The sequence below is a fragment of the Copadichromis virginalis genome, linkage group LG12, assembly GCF_057382275.1.
Source record: "Copadichromis virginalis isolate Kocher_CV1m ecotype Utaka linkage group LG12, C_Virginalis_male_GT1.1, whole genome shotgun sequence".
Taxonomy (NCBI): Eukaryota; Metazoa; Chordata; class Actinopteri; order Cichliformes; family Cichlidae; genus Copadichromis; species Copadichromis virginalis.
The window spans coordinates 32,789,140-32,806,343 of NC_140629.1; the positions used below are offsets into that span (position 1 = coordinate 32,789,140).

The following is a 17,204-nucleotide window of genomic DNA, read 5'->3' on the forward strand; positions in this document are numbered from 1 at the left end:
TTTCTACTGGTTGTTATTGATAACACTGTAGATATTTTGGTTACTAAATCTGAAAGAAGTTGGTTATTTTAGAATTATCCAAAAGCAGAGTTGGGTATAATCAAATTAATAATTTGGCCAAATCCCGCAACAGTGTCAGACACTGCAATTTTAATCACAGTTTAATTGGCACTCCTGCACAGTGTAATCCTGCAACTCTTTGGTCATTGAATTGGCCACTAGTTTAACACAAAGGTCCCCATTCACTTCTTAACTGACAATACGTATAAATATGTTTATTTAAATAATATGGCTACAACTTGTGTTGATAAAAGCAGAGTGAAGCAGCACCAGTTTAAACATTTTCAAATATGAAATTCCACCATTGGTATAAATGAATAATTTGCACTGGTTACATTGTTTTGTTTTTTAATTTTATTTGAATCATTCTAAAGTATACCTGGAAATATAGAAGTTAGAGATAATTCTGGTCTTTGAAACAGAAATTGACATTAGGTAATCTTTGTCAATAACCAACACTAACTGATGCAGTTATCTCATATTCAGTAAATTTGTGGCCTTGTGTATGTTCAGTGTCGAGGTTAAAAATCAGCTTTGATTAACGTATTTTTAATGCGCTGCTTTTTTAGTGGCCTCTAAACACTTTATATATTCTCTGAGGAAGAAATGTATTCCTTACATGCAAACTTTTGAGGTAGGCCTTTCTAATACCTCTGAATGAAGCATGCTGTAAAATTTGTAATGTATTTGTTTGCTGAGAGGTCATTTGACTCTTACTCCATACACAAATCCTAAATTAGAAAGCCTGGGTTAACAGGTAAAGTCAATGACCTCTACTGCGATACTCGTTATCTAGGAAAGCAGTTTTAGGTTTTGGTGATCCAGCTAACACAAAAAAGCCTGGCTATGGTGAATTTGATTTGTAGTACATCCCTTTGACACATATTTTAACAAGTAAACTTTAATTAAATGTACATAAATCAAACATAATGTGTGATAGCTCAAGTTGACGTGAGCAACTAAGGAGTAAGAGAGATGCACTATGATTTTTTTATTTTTTATTCATTTTTTGCATTTGAATGGCGGTCCCTGTTCTCAGTGCCTAACATAAAGTGTTATTGGTCAGTTTTCCAATCACTGCTGCAATCATATGCAAAAGCAACATACTTTTAAAATGACTCTCCGCTGGATCATTAAAAATAGAAATCCTGCTAAATAAACTGATCTCTGTGCTCCCTCAGAGTGGGGGGCATTAGCATTAAGAGGTTTGCTCTTGTGTTAATACCTTGTTGAAATGAATTTATTGTGTCTGGTATTTTTCTCACCTTAATTTTCATCCATCTGTTGGAAAAGCTCCCTAAACGCTCAGTTTAAATGCTTATCCAGCCTAGCTGTCCTCCCTTTCTCAAGCTTTCTACTTAGCAAAATGGTAAAGATGTTGGTGACTGGGTACTTGCCCTGTTGACCCATTTAGTTGTCTTGAGGCAAGTGTAATCCTTGTAAGATTTTCACAGATCACCTCATAATGAGGTTAAATGCCCTCTGCATTTATTCCACATCTGCACAGCTTGAGTCACCATGGCAGATCCGTGTGAATGAATGCAGAACCCTTGGTGATGAAATACGATGTATCACACTTTAACTAAGAGCACTTCACACAGGATAGGATGAACACCAACAGCCTCATTTGCTCTTAGACATCTCCCTGCTTCCTACCCCTTTGTTACCATGGAAACCAGCAGTGGTGTAGAGCAGGCCTTTCCTCTGCAGGCTGGCTCCTAAGTGATGTACGTCTGCTTTTCCTCCCAGCAGTCTGATACAATAATCCAGGCAGGCCGGTATGTAAGCGGCCAGACACAAAGCCAAGTGAGGATGTCAGAAAATCCTGAACAGGACACCACTTATCTGTGACAGACTGTTGAAACCCCCACTGCCATATTGCTGACTTGACAAGGTGTTTCCATAGCAACCTGTGTTTTCCTACTTTGTGTGTCTGTTTAAATGAAGGGGATCCTACACCTACAGACACTTCCTCTGCACCTTGCCTGTCTCTTTTTTGGGAAACAGCTGGGGCTTGAAAAATCCTGTGAAGCTACCCTTTGTTGTAGACCAATTTATACTATAGTGTGTGCGCACACATGGTCAGTGTGTACACACAGAGCTTGGGGCACCAGCAGCCCCTGCTCCACATGGGGCTACATGCTGCATTGTTGAAGGCCGTGGTGTTATAGGAGAACAAAAGATTGAACATCTTACACTTTCATGTATCCTAAATATGCTATTTTGATGTTATTTAATGTCAAGTTTAAATATGTGTTGTTGTTTTCTGCTGACCACATTGGATGTTTTAAATTGAATTCAGTATGTATTTGTTCAGAATCAATGGGCTTTAATTATAGTGTAGTTAGGGTAAAGAATAATATTGGGGGGGGGGGGGGTTTCCTCTCTGCTCTGCTCTTGTAGTATTATATCCTGCTAAGACTTTGAGCCATTTTAAATTTTGGAGAATTTAGTCAGGGTTTTCCTGCCCCACATGCAGAACAAAAATGAAAGGGCTGTCTTTCTTACCCTTTACGCTGTTGTAAGTAATAAGTGTGGTTCAGCCAAGAGAGCTGCCTGATTTGGCAAATTAGAGCAAAAGTCTCACTCCATCGACAAATGTTTACGTTTTTTACCCCTCGGCCTATTATGTTATGTTATGTTATGTTCATTGGTGTCCAAGGAAGCATTTGAACCACAAAAAACTAAAAGGGCTCCTAAAACTGTTGTAGGTACAGTGGTTGCCTCCGTCCCCAGACCTCGCTCTATGATTCTCTCAGTATTCAAAGATTCAGATGTTTGCAAATAATTCTCAACAAACCCTAAAAGCCCCCAAAATGGTATTTAGGTCAGCTCTACCCTTTAGTTGGCTTCTTTCATGAAAACGTTTTAGTCTGGTTTTGAGACCAAGAGCTACCAGAGCTAAGCGGTTTTTAGATTCCCGTATGCACAATAGTCATCCCTACTTTGTTTTCTTAACTTTTCCATGTCTCAGACAATACCATGTTAGTTTGTTTGGAAATGTATTTTAGTGTTGTTTGTGTTCATGTAGGTCATGCAGTGGAGAAAGCTCTGAATAGCTCTCATTTGTTATGTTAACAAGCCTAATCTCTGTGCACTTCCATCACCAATTGGATTAAGCTAGCAGTGTGTTGCACAAAGCACTGCTTGAAACTTGTGTGTGTTGTTATATATGTGTTTTGTAATAGTTTTGTTATAGTTTCAGGTGCTGCCTGTGATGTTTTACATAAGTAACAATACTTAGTAGTGGACTTTTACAAAATAAAGATTCACTAGCCAAAGGGAATTTAAGATTCCCTGGTATTTGATTGGATCTAATTAGCACTCTGACCATCGAGGATCAATATTTTGACTTTTAGGCATCAGCTGTCGGCTCGCTGGGTGATGGGATGCCCCTGCTGGGCCTCTTGATTGCATTAGGAGTTGAAGAGCGGGTTTAACATTGGACACCTACTGTGCCGACTGAGAGACTTCAGCTTTAAATAACCACAATGGCTTAATCAAAGCTTCACACTTGTTTAAGAACCTCCTGGCCGTACCACTGAAGCCACGGATAGCAACATTATTTAATAAGTCTATTCTGTGTATTCACAGATGTTAGTGGTTGTTAAATAGTAGGACGCTTAGTCATTACTAACTTTTAAAACAATATAGGTGCTGCATGAATGGATGGAAGATGAGTTGTGGATTACTAAAGCATATATAGAAAAGCTCTGTTAAGGCTCCAAAAGAAATGTTTGAAGTGTGATAAACTATGTGACGTGAGAGAACCCTGGAGTGCTATGGCAATAAAGAAGGAGAAAGTCCAAGTGAAGAAACAGAATCAGTTGTGTCTAGAGAGGATCCCAGAAAAGGGACTGCTTTCTAAGGTGTTCCCACCAAAGTGATGACAGTTAAAAAAGCGAACAAAAAAGCAGCAACGCTCCAGCGGAAACAGTGGAAGTTCTGAATATCGTTTCCTCTCAGACACTCGCTGTGACTCAAGTAAGAAAAATAAATAAATAAAACAGTTTTGACATCAAAGTTGATACGAAGAAAGACTAACACACAAAAAGGAGACGGGTGGAAGACGAGAAGCGTCTCGGGCTGTTTCTCATCTCAGTTTGAGATGAGAAAATCCCTACCAAAAAACCTAACCCCCCTGTGTCTGTGGGATGGTGTGACGAAATTAGCCAATGAATGATGACACCCAGCATTAATATGTAGTTTTTATGATAATTTAACATATGGTGTTATGAGACAAGGAACATTAAAATTAAAAAGGTTAATGGCTGCAACATTTAGTTTTTTTTCCTCTTTCCAAGCAGTTGCATATTTTATAGAAGTGAAATACTGAGTGTTTTGTGGCTTTTAGTGTCTTTGAAAACTGTAAATGATTACCAAAAAAATACCTCTTGTTCTGCTGCATCGGTGATGATTGTGCTAATTTAGAAAAGTGTATGTTAAAAGAACCCTGCTATAGGTGCTTAGGTTCTGTATAATCATCTACCTAACACTTTGTAATGTTTTATGTTTTGGGAACTTTAAAATTTCTGCCTGTTTGCATTGGAATCTGAAAAAAAATACAGCAGGATTGAACTGCCATGTGCTCTGCTCTTGACTTTCACTCAGAGTGCTCACATGCCCATGATCGATGCCCTGATGATGGCTTACACAGTGGAGATGATCAGCATAGAGAAAGTGGTGGCCTCTGTCAAGCGCTTCTCTACCTTCAGTGCCTCTAAGGAGCTGCCCTTTGACCTGGAGGATGCTATGGTTTTCTGGATCAACAAGGTATAGACACTCATGACCCAGATAAGACACACAGCAGGATATTATCATCATTATTATTAAACTCTTTCACAACAAATCTTGTTTAGGCTTTTTATCCTCTAAAATCCAGCTGGCTTTATTCCTGGGGCTCTGAATAAAGTGGTCCACTTATGTCATTGATGATTGGATATAGTCCAATAGACAGGAGTCTAGGTCTGTTACACGCACAGACTCAAGTTCATGTTGTAGTTGTCTTTTGAAAGAACATTGTCAGTCTATGGGAGATGGGGGATATAATCCTAAAATATTTTTTCCACATGCCAGAATGCACATTTTGTTTTTATCATCTTGGAAATTTTAATCTAATTATTCTGATATTAACTGTGATATAAATCTCTTTATTCATGAGACTAAGAATATGTTCTTTAGTCTACTAGCGCAATATTTAAATGGATTACATTTTTTTTAGATTAAATTTCAGAAAAGCAATTTGTTCTAACATTGTCAAGTTTTCGTCAAGGAAATTCTGACCTGATTAGCAATTTCTCACTAGGCAGTTGTTTAATTTTGCTCCAAATGCCTCACTAACTAACTGCTATATCCAGAAAGCTCTTCTCTAAGGTTACTGGCCACTATTAGCATGAAACTTATCGCAAAAAAGTATATGGCAACCTCTTTGCAAATGTTTTGTCCCTAGCAGATTGCCGTGGTTATCTATCATTTGTACGGATTACTTACCAAGCTGTTGTGAATTTGTGAAAAGTGCACCGCATACCTGAAACTGAAACAAGTTGCTTTCAAAGTGAAATGTTTTGGTTATAGGCTGGGGTGCAGCTTTTATTTTGAAAGTGAATGTTTTGTTTCTGCCTTGCATCACACTTCAAATTTCACTACAGATGTCATTCAAGCAAACTACAGGCAAGCATAGAACTCTATTTCTAATCAAAATATCCACAAGGAGGTTTTTGTTGCTACATCCTCTTTGTCAATGATTTCATCCACTGTCAGCCAGCAACTCACGGGAACAATTTTCCAAACAGTAGCTTAATATGCAGTTTCCATTTGCATTCAGTGGTCGCCAGATAGTTGCTAACCGGTTCCTAGCCCTCTATTACCATTCAGTAGTGTGGTTTATTGACTCCATGCAAACATACTAATAATTGTTTTGTTATTCTTTTTTTTTTCTTCTGCAGGTAAACATGAAGATGAGGGAGATTGCAGAAAGGGAGCACAAAGTCAAGCACCACCCACTGGAGTCCCCTAGCCATCAAAAGGTAAAGCCACTCAAAATAGGTTCCTTTATTAGAAATCTCCATGTCTTATCCAGGTGTGTCAAGCAATCACTTGTTTCAAAACAGCAACAGCATCCTTAGCGCTCACATGAATGTTTCTCCCTAATGGCGTTTTGATGTTGTTCTGACCTTCCTCTACTCTTATCTGTTTAAACTGGAAGCAGATCCAATCCTTTTGTCTCTGACCTCTGACGTGTTAACCTTTCTGCTCCTGTTCCTCATCTGTCCCTCCTTCCCCCTTCTCTTATCCCTGCAAACTGGATAGTCTCCCTCCAAATGGTATTGGAAGCTAGTCCCTGTAAGTTGGATGCCAGGCCCCATAACCCCATTTTCTTCCCCCTCTGCCCTTTGCACGCATAGTTCTGTGTTGATGTGTGCGCACACTCCTCCATGGCTCATTCAAGCTCATTACGTGCTACATGTAGCCAGCGTGTCAGCAGGGGGGAGAAGGCTGACAGCTAGTTTGTTTCTTTTTTTCCCCCTTGTGGCAAATATGTCACTAAGGTGTAAGGTTATTCTAAGCTTTGTGTCCAAACTTTTTTTTCCTCTAAGCTATGCAGTGTGTGCTACCTCATTTCAAGCTCAAGTAGGCCATGTGGATTCTCTGTGCGCAGATGTGTGTGGTATTTGCTTGCCTAGTGAGAATACGAGAAAAATCCATGCCTACACCTCTCCTTTGCTTTGCAGACCCATTACTGGCCACATTCTCTCACTGATCTGCTTTGTCATTCTCCCTCCAGTTTCTCTCTTCCGCTCTCACGCACTGTTTTCCTATATGCCCACAATCTCCTGACAGTATCTCTGCTCTGTGTATCAGCCTGATGTCATGCACGAGCTGGCCCACTGCATGCTGGGGCCAGAGGAACTCTCCGAAGCGGTACAGTGATCCCTCCTAGTCAGGAGACTCACTAACGTAGAACGTGTCCTGTAGTACAGCTTCTTGTTTGGTTGTTAGTTTCACCCGTGACTTGTGACAACAACTGCCCCAGCATAGTTTTGCGGAATACCCTCCATGAGCGAGATTAAAGTTCATTTTAAGCTGTTTTATGCTGATTACAATTTTTTTTTTTTTTTTTTTTTTTTTTTTTTTTTTTTTGTTTGGTTGTGTTTTATTTACTCTAAGTAGTGCCTAGAATCTCTGGACTTGAATTTGGATTTAAACTATATATATTTCTGAGAATTCAAGCAATGTTGGATTTTCTGAATTCTAATGGAATATATTTTTAATTAATTAGGCAAAGCTATACAGTATAAAGTTGGCTGTTTTGGTGAAGGCTGTTAGTAGGGCTGTTCGATATAACGATATATATCGGATGACGATATAAAAACGTCTATCGTTTCATTTTACGCTATCGTTTGTTTCGTGGTGTCGCAAAATAAACTGTTTACGGCAATATTTTTTCATCGTTTTGATGGTCACTGTAGTGGCTATATTAATTTCCTAAAGTTCTCTCTTTCTCTTATATTTAATATAACAACACTACGGACGGACAAGCGCCTGTTTTTATGCGTTGCCGTTAGCAACAACGACGGTAAAACCATCGCGTGTCTGCTTGTTTATTTTCCACATAAACCTTTCGCAATAAAGCTCTAGATCCTGTTGAGACTTTTCAAAATAAACTGAATCACGTGAAATAGTATGCAGAATATTGACGGATGAGAGGCAAAAAAAGAACCATCAGGTGCTAAAAAATAGGAAGAAAACGGCGGCCGTTACAACTTATGTCTAAAAATATATAGTTTCACGCATCAGTTAAAACACTCGACTCCAGGTACACTACACCCAGCTGGAAACACTTCCCGCAAGACGAGCTGCCCGAGATTCACAGAATTTACAGAAAATGTTACATTTTTGTGATTTATATCGTTATTGGGACGATAGAATTCTTATATCGGGATATGAGATTTTGGTCATATCGCACAGCCCTAGCTGTTAGTATAACTAAATGTGGAACTATGCTTGAATTTATTATGTGTCATCTCCTTCTAAGTCGAAATTTAATATTATATCTGGAAAAGGTTATAGCTTCAGTTTTGCCCACTAAATTAAGCGGCATTTGCAGGACATGTGTACACACATGTGCACATAGGATGATGATGATGATGGTGATGATGATGATAATAATAATAATAATAATAATAATAATAATAATAATAATAATAATAATCACCTTCCAGTTCTAGTTTTCCCTGTTCTAGTTTGCAGAGTTGACCTCTTTCTAACATGGAGGTAAATGTAGCACTACAAGTTAGTACATTGTACTTGGGCTTTCTGTCAGGTCTGGATGTATGTGATTTCATTTTTAGCTTCTAAAATGGGTGTGCATTTGTCTGTTTCATTTAATTAACTTGTTGCTATTCAATTTCCTCAGTGAGTTCCTGAAATGATTACCAGCTTCAAAGAGTAGGCATTCAAATAAATGTGACTTGGGAGGCTGAATTTCTGTATTAATGATACACTTGTTTCACAAAAAGTGAGCCAGTGATTAAAGCTGTTGACATTTGGGTCAGCTGGTTCGTGTTACCTGGTTTCACTGGTTTTCACCGCTGGTGGTCTGCTTGTCATTAAAGTCAATGGAAAACTGATCTTTTACTCTGTGCTCTTCATGTCACTGCTCTTTAACACCTTCACCTTCATCTTCTCACAGTTAACCAGGTCTCAAGGATTCTCCCTCGATTGGGTGATCATGGTGCCTCTGGGGCTTTTGTCATTCGGAACCATCTTTAACAGACTTCACTAAACGTGCTGTTGATCAATTTAAATGAAGCCTTTAACTGGTGCTTTCATTACAAATGCCATTTTACTGTGAAACCACTGGGGAGAACCTTGATCTGATGCTTAAATTAGTTCTAACATTAACTGGAAGAAAAACTTACACATCAGATGTTACTGTGATGTGAAAGAGATTTGTATTTGTGATATTAGTCACTCCATGTAGGATGTTTTGTGACGTGCCACTTGACTGGTAGTTCCAGGGATGTGTGTTGTGGCTTTTCTTCTCATAAAACCCTGATTCTCTCCCCCTGGTGGTTAGGTACGGTATCGTCGGGAACATGCTTCCGGTCGACAGCTGCCCTTCTTTCCATTGCTGGAAGATCTGATGAGGGATGTTTGTGATGGAGCTGCACTGCTCACTGTAGTCCATTACTACTGCTCCGATCTCATGAAGCTGGAAGGTATGATGCTCTTGCCTGTGTGTTTTCTTTCTCTGTCTCCCGAACACACACACACGTTCACTACTTACATCTCACAAATCACTCTCAAATAATATTTTTCTATAGGGGCCAATAGACTTGCTCTACTTACATGCTCAATTTAATAACTGTGTGATGCTATTTTTGTCACTTGCTCATACTTACTCTCACTGTCCAGTCAGTGAGACATTTATAGCCATCATGTCATCAAGTTGTCCTGATCTGACCTGCTCTCTGTGCACCTGATTAGATATTTGCCTGAAGGAAGTCCCTTCTATCGCTGATAGCCTGTACAACATCCAGCTCCTCAGAGAATTTGCCAATGAGTACCTGAATAAAAGTTTCTATCTGACAACAGAGGACATGCTCTATTCACCGCCTGTGCTCAAGGTACAAAAAACTGTCAGATATTTGTACTGCAGAGTGAATTTTAAGTATTATAACGTGCCATCTGCTCTTTGTGTAGCACAATGTGATGGTGTTCATCGCTGAGCTGTTTTGGTGGTTTGAGACAGTAAAGCCAGAGTTTGTCCAGCCCAGAGACCTCCAGGAGTTTAAAGATCGTAAGTATTACAGTAGATTAAGTGAAGATTATTAAACTATTAAAGCCTATTAGAGAAGGAAGTATGCATATGTGGTGAATTACATTGTAGTGTTTCGTGGTCTCCCATGGTTAGGGCTGTGCGATATGACCAAAATCTCATATCCCGATATAAGAATTCTATCGTCCCGATAACGATATAAATCACAAAAATGTATCATTTTCTGTAAATTCTGTGAATCTCGGGCAGCTCGTCTTGCGGGAAGTGTTTCCAGCTGGGTGTAGTGTACCTGGAGTCGAGTGTTTTAACTGATGCGTGAAACTATATATTTTTAGACATAAGTTGTAACGGCCGCTGTTTTCTTCCTATTTTTTAGCACCTGATGGTTCTTTTTTTGCCTCTCATCCGTCAATATTCTGCATACTATTTCACGTGATTCAGTTTATTTTGAAAAGTCTCAACAGGATCTAGAGCTTTATTGCGAAAGGTTTATGTGGAAAATAAACAAGCAGACACGCGATGGTTTTACCGTCGTTGTTGCTAACCACAACGCATAAAAACAGGCGCTTGTCCGTCCTTAATGTGGTTATATAAAATATAAGAGAAAGAGAGAACTTTAATAAATTAATATAGTCACTACAGTGACCATCAAAACGATGAAAAAATATTGCCGTAAACAGTTTATTTTGCGACACCACGAAACAAACGATAGCGTAAAATGAAACGATAGACGTTTCATCCGGTGTATATCGTTATATCGAACAGCCCTACCCATGGTCACAAAAATTGTATGGTACGCTGGTGTATCTTGAAATAAAACCTCTGGTCCAACCCTACAGAGTGCTCTGTGTCCTTAGAACTAAAGCTCAGTTGTTTTCCCAAGTACAGCTAGTTTAGTCATCCTCATCATTAATAGTCAGTTGTCAAGACCTTTGCCCTTGTCCTTTACTCAGCTCGAGCCATAGCTCATCCCAAGAGTGCCCGTCCATCAGTGCCCATCTCCAACGCCACCAAGCGAAGCTTCCTAGCTAGTCCTGGTATGGCCGACAACCAGAGCAGCCCTGAAGTCTGTAACAGGTACTTCCTGCACCCTGAAGACTCTGACCCCCTGTAAGTCTTTTCTCACTTTCCTTCTCATTCCACTTCATCATGATCCTGTCGTCTAAACAGTTACAATAGACCCACAAGGATGGGTAGATATGCAGGGATGGCTGTGTTTCGCTCTCATGTGTCCTTCACATCTAACCCTGTGTCTGATCACTTGTGTTAAGATGACCTTGTGCATGCTGTTGGACCTTGATTGTCTGTTATGTGGTAAAATACTGGGCTTTTCTAGTGAATATGCTAAAATATAATGAGATGTATCAGATTGGTTTAAAGTGGGTTTGGGTCCTATTGTCTGTACGATAAGATCCAAAACACACAAAACTAAGCTGTTCATAAATTTTCTGCCAACCTCTTGTCTCTTATTTTTGGTTGTAGTAAAGGGGGCCCAACTTTCAGTCCTTCACACCCACTTCTGCCCCTGCGACAGAGACAACAAAAGCAACAAGGAGACGATGCAGGTAAGATGAATCTTGATTTTATTTTTTTAAACATACATGCATTACCTGTATAGTAGGATTTAATAGTTCGGATTTAAGTCATGCTGACTTAAATCTGCACCTGTGTATTTCTGGGTAGGTTTGAGAAACCGCTCGAACTCCTTGACTCAGATGGACGGACAACAAGTCAGAGGCTCTGTAGTAGCATGGCCCGACAAGAGGCAGAGGTACTTGGAATAATTGCACTTTTAATCTAAAATAAAAGGCTTTCTTCATACAGCTAGTTGTGATTAACTTGTTTATGTGACCAGTGTAGGTCTTAACTGTGTAAGTAAGGCAAAAAATGAATAAAATTTTAAATTCTGTAAGGACTATTTATATTGTGCATATAGTACAGACTTTACAGCTGAGGTTATTCTCATGATCTCTTTCTGCAGACCAGTGTCCACAATGGGCCCTTATCTGTTGCACTCAGCCACTGACAGTGATGCAGACATAGCTTCTGGTGACAGCGTTAGTCTGGCTCGCTCAATTAGTAAGGACAGCCTGGCATCCAATGTCATCAATGTCACTCCCAAACACCAGACTTCTGTACACCAGCCATCACGTCCTCCAGTACGTAGAGTCAACGGCCACAGCCTTCTGACTAATGTCAATACGGAGGATGAGGAAGAAACTCTGGTGACCGTAGCCAAGAGCGATGGTCCTGCCATCTCCAAACGGGTTGAGGGGACACAATCAGCTGCTGTAATTGGATCCAAACCTTCCACTGACTCCAAATTGACACCAGATAGCTTTTACCTTGAACCACTAATGCCTGCCGTGCTCAAAACGGCTAAAGAGAAGTCTGTATGCCTAAACAAGGAGGAGGAGAGTGGTGAAGTGTCCCGGTCTGCAGGAAGGGGCTCTTTACGCAGAGAAAATGGATCTACATCTGCTGTTCGCAGGAAAGCTCCCTCCAATCTGAACCAAACATTTCCTCCTCCAGCTGAGGAAGGCTTGTCAGATGAGCCTGTTCAAAGTCAGGCAAGTCTCAGGCTAAGCAGCAGTGTGGAACCTTCCTCCAGGGACCCAGCTGAGGGTTTCTACTTGCATTCAGATTCTGAAGAACTAAAGCCTGGCAATGGTCAGGACGGTGACCTAGGGGACCTGGATGAGGAGGAAGAGGATTTGGATGAAGCCGCAACCACTAAAGAAACACTCTGGCCCAGGAAAGCCTTCAACGAGGAGGAAGAAGAATCAGCCAAACTCCAAGAAGACATGAATGTGAAAGAGCATGAAGACAAAGATATTAATGGTGGCAGCGGTCGTTCCAGCCCCTGTCTCAGCACACACTCCCAGGCCAGCAGCATGGCCAGTGGCAGCGTGCGCATGACCTCTTTTGCTGAGCGTAAAGCTCAGCAGCAGCGCTTTGGCAGCAACCATGACCTGCGCTCCAGTGCCTCCAGTTCCCAGAGGACCACTCCAGATGGATCAGAGTGTAGTGGCCCCCTGGCTTCCTCATGGAGGATTAAGAGGGACCAGAGCCCCTCTTCCCCCTTGGGAGGATCCTCTCGTACAGGCAGTGGCGGTGCAAATGTATTGGCTTCTGAACTGGTCCAGCTCAGAATGCAGCTGGAAGAGAAGCGGCGTGCCATTGAGCATCAGAAGAAGAAGATGGAAGTACTGTCAGCGAGACAGAGACAGAAGCTGGGAAAAGCAGCCTTTCTGCATATAGTAAAGAAAGGTGGAGGAAGGAGTGACACATTACCCAACCCACTCAAAGCTGACATCTCTAAAGATGAGCTCAATGGGGAGAAAGGACCATCAAGTAAAGATGATATGTGTGTTGATACCATGAGAGGGGAGAAGGAAGTGGATGAGACCACCCCGTCTGGTGCCTTAGAAGCAGAAAAGAAAGGGAACGGTGGAAGCTTCTATCTGGATGAAGATTTGGACCTGAATGAGTGCAGTCGCTCTATCGACCTGCTAAATGAAGCTATTGGCAGCATCCAGCAACAAATGATGCAGCTTTCACTGCAGCAGGAGATGTTGATGAAACAGAATGTACAGTCCCCACCTGGTGCAGCTCCACCTCCTGCTCAAACCAGCGACAAAAACGGAGATTCCAAGACTGGAGCAGGCTTTCACTTTGTGGAGCATCTTTCTGGCACTAGCACCGCTCCAACCAGGAAACCCCCCAAACTAAGCTCTGGCCGAAGCGCCAGATCCAAACCATCAGAGCTAAAGATGGCCAAGGAGCAGAGCCGCCAGACCACCAGGACCCTCACACCCACCCAGAGTGGATCAGAGACATTGCCACACCCAAAGCATTCAGCTGGGGGCAGGTCCCCCAGGACTGAGCAGCCCGACAGTCCCAGAAACCCCACAGTAGTGGAGACAGTTGACAAGCCAGGATCTGGCCACGTTCGGAGTGCCACCTTCCGACTTCATGATGAAGCAAACATTCGCTTGCCGACCAGAGTGGACCTGACATCACTGGCTCCTCCAGAAGTGCCCTTTGATGAGTGCCTGTCCAGCAACACCAGAGAGTCTGAGCTCAACTCTTCAGACGGTTCAGGGAAAGAGAATATACCATCAGATGAGGCGCAACGCAACAAAACCCACCTCATTGAGGTTGATCTGTCAGAGCTGAAGGCACCTGAAGAAGAAGAAGAAGAAGAAGAGGGGGGTGTTGAGGACAAAACAACAGAGAGAGATGATGGAGAGCAGAAGTCAGTCCTGGGCTTCTTCTTCAAGGTAAAAATAAATAACAGGCATCCTCAAGTGTCTATTAATTCCCTAATACACTCTTTCAATTATAAATGATTAACATAAATAGTTTTTCACATTGACACACATTTTATAATTTCATATTTTGCTGATTAAAAAAAATATTTGAAATGCAAATTATATTTATTCGTATTTATACTTTGAATTTGTAATCTTTTGCTTGTTTTTGTTTGGCCAAATGGAAAAAGTGATTCTAATTATTAAATAACCAGATTGCATAGTTTTCAGTTTTGATGTTTAACCACATTTGTTATTATTTGCAGATTTAATACATTGTTCTATTATATTTTTCCATGTTCTAGGATGAGCAGAAAGCGGAGGATGAGCTCGCTAAGAAGAGAGCAGCGTTTTTGCTGAAGCAGCAGAAGAAAGCAGAGGAGGCTCGACTACGTAAACAACAACTAGAGGCCGAATCTGAGCTCAAACGTGACGAAGCCAGGTACATTATTTTCACACTGACATCGATTTCCAATTTATTTGTTAGGAAAATTACTAAAATTCCAGTGTTTGGTGCCAACACTAGGCGGAAAGCCGAGGAGGATCGTTTGCGTAAAGAGGAGGAGAAGACACGGCGAGAGCTGATAAAGCAAGAGTATCTGCGGAGGAAGCAACAAGAGATGTTTGAGGAACAAGGCCTTGTGAAGCCCAAAACTCCCAAACCGAAGCAGAAGCACAGACCCAAGTCTGTCCTCAGAGAGGAATCCTCCAGCGATAATTTCTCCAAGTGTTCTTCTACAGGTAAGACTGTTACATCACCACTTTGACATTTAGCTAAAAATCAGTTTTTCTGTAAATGTCACAGCATGGTGCGCTTCATTTGTTTTTCCAGCTGAGCTGTGGGGTACATTGACTGACTGTGGGCTATTTTTTATTTTCTTTTATTTTTTACTAATAATTATATGTTCCACACTTACTGTTTATGACACTAATATTATTTGATTTTTAGAGTATTGAGACATTTTGGTTCTCAGGCTGATTTTAAAATTTCATTTTTATGCACAGTCTAGAACCAAAACTCAGAAGGGTTGAAGCTGAGTGGTTTTTGGAGGGCTTTTGTTCAAAATAAAAGACTGAATTACTCAGTAGGTTTTCAGATAAAACTTTCTCATTTAAAACACTATTGATAGAAATGACAACCTTGAGTTTGGCATACTTATTTTTTTTTTTAAGTTTCTCTCATCCTGATTGGCCGATTCATTTAAGCTCACGCAGGCCTTTTCCCAAACACTTTAGACTACAGGCCACATTTAACCATACGTTTGTGCTTTATTCTATACACGTTAGCACCTCCTGTATGTCTTTGGACTGATGTAGCCTACACCTTGTTTGATTGTAGCGTTACAAATAAGTGTGTATATCTGGAACTGGATCAGAAAGTTCAATATTCATTTCATCAGATATGATGAAACAGTTTCTCGTGGTCTGTGAGTCATCAAAGTACTTTTTGGCAAAGTCCCACCATTTCGTTAGGTCACTTGACCCTGATGGCCCCCTCTAACGGAGTATGGAGATGGTTAGACCATGGCTCTTGTCCCAAACTACTGAGATCTAGGAAAAAACAAGCTAAAGAGCTCTTCTCCCTATATCATCTATAAAAGTGTTGGTTTTTACTGAAACAAAGACCTTCTTAGAATCTGGTAATGGACTCATTATTCAGTATTGATAAAATATTGTAATTACATTTAAATGGGAAACAAAAACAACCAAACTTTTCCTACATTTTTCAAATGGTCTCCTTTGTTTTACATAGCTGACAAACTGAGTAACGCCCAGTCAGGCTCCAATCTGTCTCTCGCATCTGCCGCTACCAACGAGGCCGACAGCGTAAACTCTGGAGGTGCAGGCTCCCAGCGGTAAATTCCCTAGACTCTTTCTTTCATGTGTTTACTGTTTGTAAGAATTTGTTATATTATGCAAGTTTAGGATTTGCTGTCTATATTCAAATTGTTTTGTTACCCAAGAAGCCCTCTGTCATGATTATTGATCCACCCATTCATGTGCCATTGTGTCCAGCTGTGACTCTGTGGAGTCATTTCCAGGCAGTCGGAACAGTCGAGCTGCAGAGAGAGACTGGGACAACGGCTCCACCGCCTCTTCCATCACTTCCATGGCTGAATATACTGGCAAGTTTTTCTGTGATCTGTGATCAGTCTTTACTATGACTACAAATCTTTTATAGTTATTCATTGATTAGTGATAAAGAGATCAATATATCAGTCTCGGAACATTTAAAATGATATGTGAATATCGCTGTTTTGGTCACTATATTTTTTTCTGAACATGCTAAGGAGATTTTTATTGGTCAGAAGCAACTGACACCTACTGTAGGTGTCGTAGCTGTAGTTAAATTTGCAGTCATCAGACTTAGTCCTCTGTTACATTTTCATGGCTTTTCTTCTGTAGGCCCCAAACTCTTCAAGGAGCCCAGTGCCAAGTCAAACAAGCCAATCATCCATAATGCAATCTCTCACTGCTGCCTGGCTGGCAAAGTCAACGAGCCCCAGAAGAACCAGATCCTAGAGGTTAGTGTGGGGTGGTATCAGCATGTTGTATAGTATTTCTAAAGATGCTGGTGGGATTTTGTTTGGTTTTGTTTGTCTGTTTGTTTTTTGGTGTGTGAGGAATGGACGGGAATCTGACTGTAGGGATCTTGTAAACGCCTTCAGTGACTGGAGTCAGAAAAACTACCTCATATTAAACACCTCTAAGAAGAAATGGTAAATGGCCTGTATTTGTATAGTGCTTTACTTGGTCCCTAAGGACCCCAAAGCGCTTTACACATTCAGTCATCCACCCATTCACACACTGGTGATGGCAAGCTACATTGTAGCCACAGCCGCCCTGGGGCGCACTGACAGAGGCGAGGCTGCCGGACACTGGTGCCACTGGGCTCTCTGACCGCAAGTGTCTTGCCTAAGGACACAACAACCGAGACTGTCGGAGCCAGTGCTCAAACCGGCAACCTTCCGATTACAAGACGAACTGCTAACTCTTCAGCCACGATTGCCGAAGGAAAAGATAGTAGATTTAGGAAGGTTAGGGCTCCC

General features: G+C 41.1%; 1 protein-coding gene across 4 annotated transcripts in view; it reads left to right on the forward strand.

The window, feature by feature from the left end:
* camsap1b (calmodulin regulated spectrin-associated protein 1b) overlaps window positions 1-17,204 on the forward strand; it is a 29,826-nt gene that overhangs the window by 9,384 nt on the left and 3,238 nt on the right. For 2 of the 4 annotated variants that reach the window (XM_085476150.1, XM_085476151.1), the window contains exons 4-18: window positions 4,672-4,833; window positions 6,006-6,086; window positions 6,370-6,402; window positions 9,140-9,281; window positions 9,550-9,689; window positions 9,766-9,862; window positions 10,795-10,951; window positions 11,324-11,406; window positions 11,525-11,612; window positions 11,823-14,124; window positions 14,460-14,596; window positions 14,681-14,895; window positions 15,908-16,010; window positions 16,171-16,280; window positions 16,561-16,679. In XM_085476150.1, coding sequence (XP_085332276.1) covers window positions 4,672-4,833; window positions 6,006-6,086; window positions 6,370-6,402; window positions 9,140-9,281; window positions 9,550-9,689; window positions 9,766-9,862; window positions 10,795-10,951; window positions 11,324-11,406; window positions 11,525-11,612; window positions 11,823-14,124; window positions 14,460-14,596; window positions 14,681-14,895; window positions 15,908-16,010; window positions 16,171-16,280; window positions 16,561-16,679 — 3,969 coding nt within the window. The remainder of the gene's footprint in view (window positions 1-4,671; window positions 4,834-6,005; window positions 6,087-6,369; window positions 6,403-9,139; window positions 9,282-9,549; window positions 9,690-9,765; window positions 9,863-10,794; window positions 10,952-11,323; window positions 11,407-11,524; window positions 11,613-11,822; window positions 14,125-14,459; window positions 14,597-14,680; window positions 14,896-15,907; window positions 16,011-16,170; window positions 16,281-16,560; window positions 16,680-17,204) is intronic. The other 2 variants (XM_085476153.1, XM_085476152.1) reach the window with 2 other exon arrangements.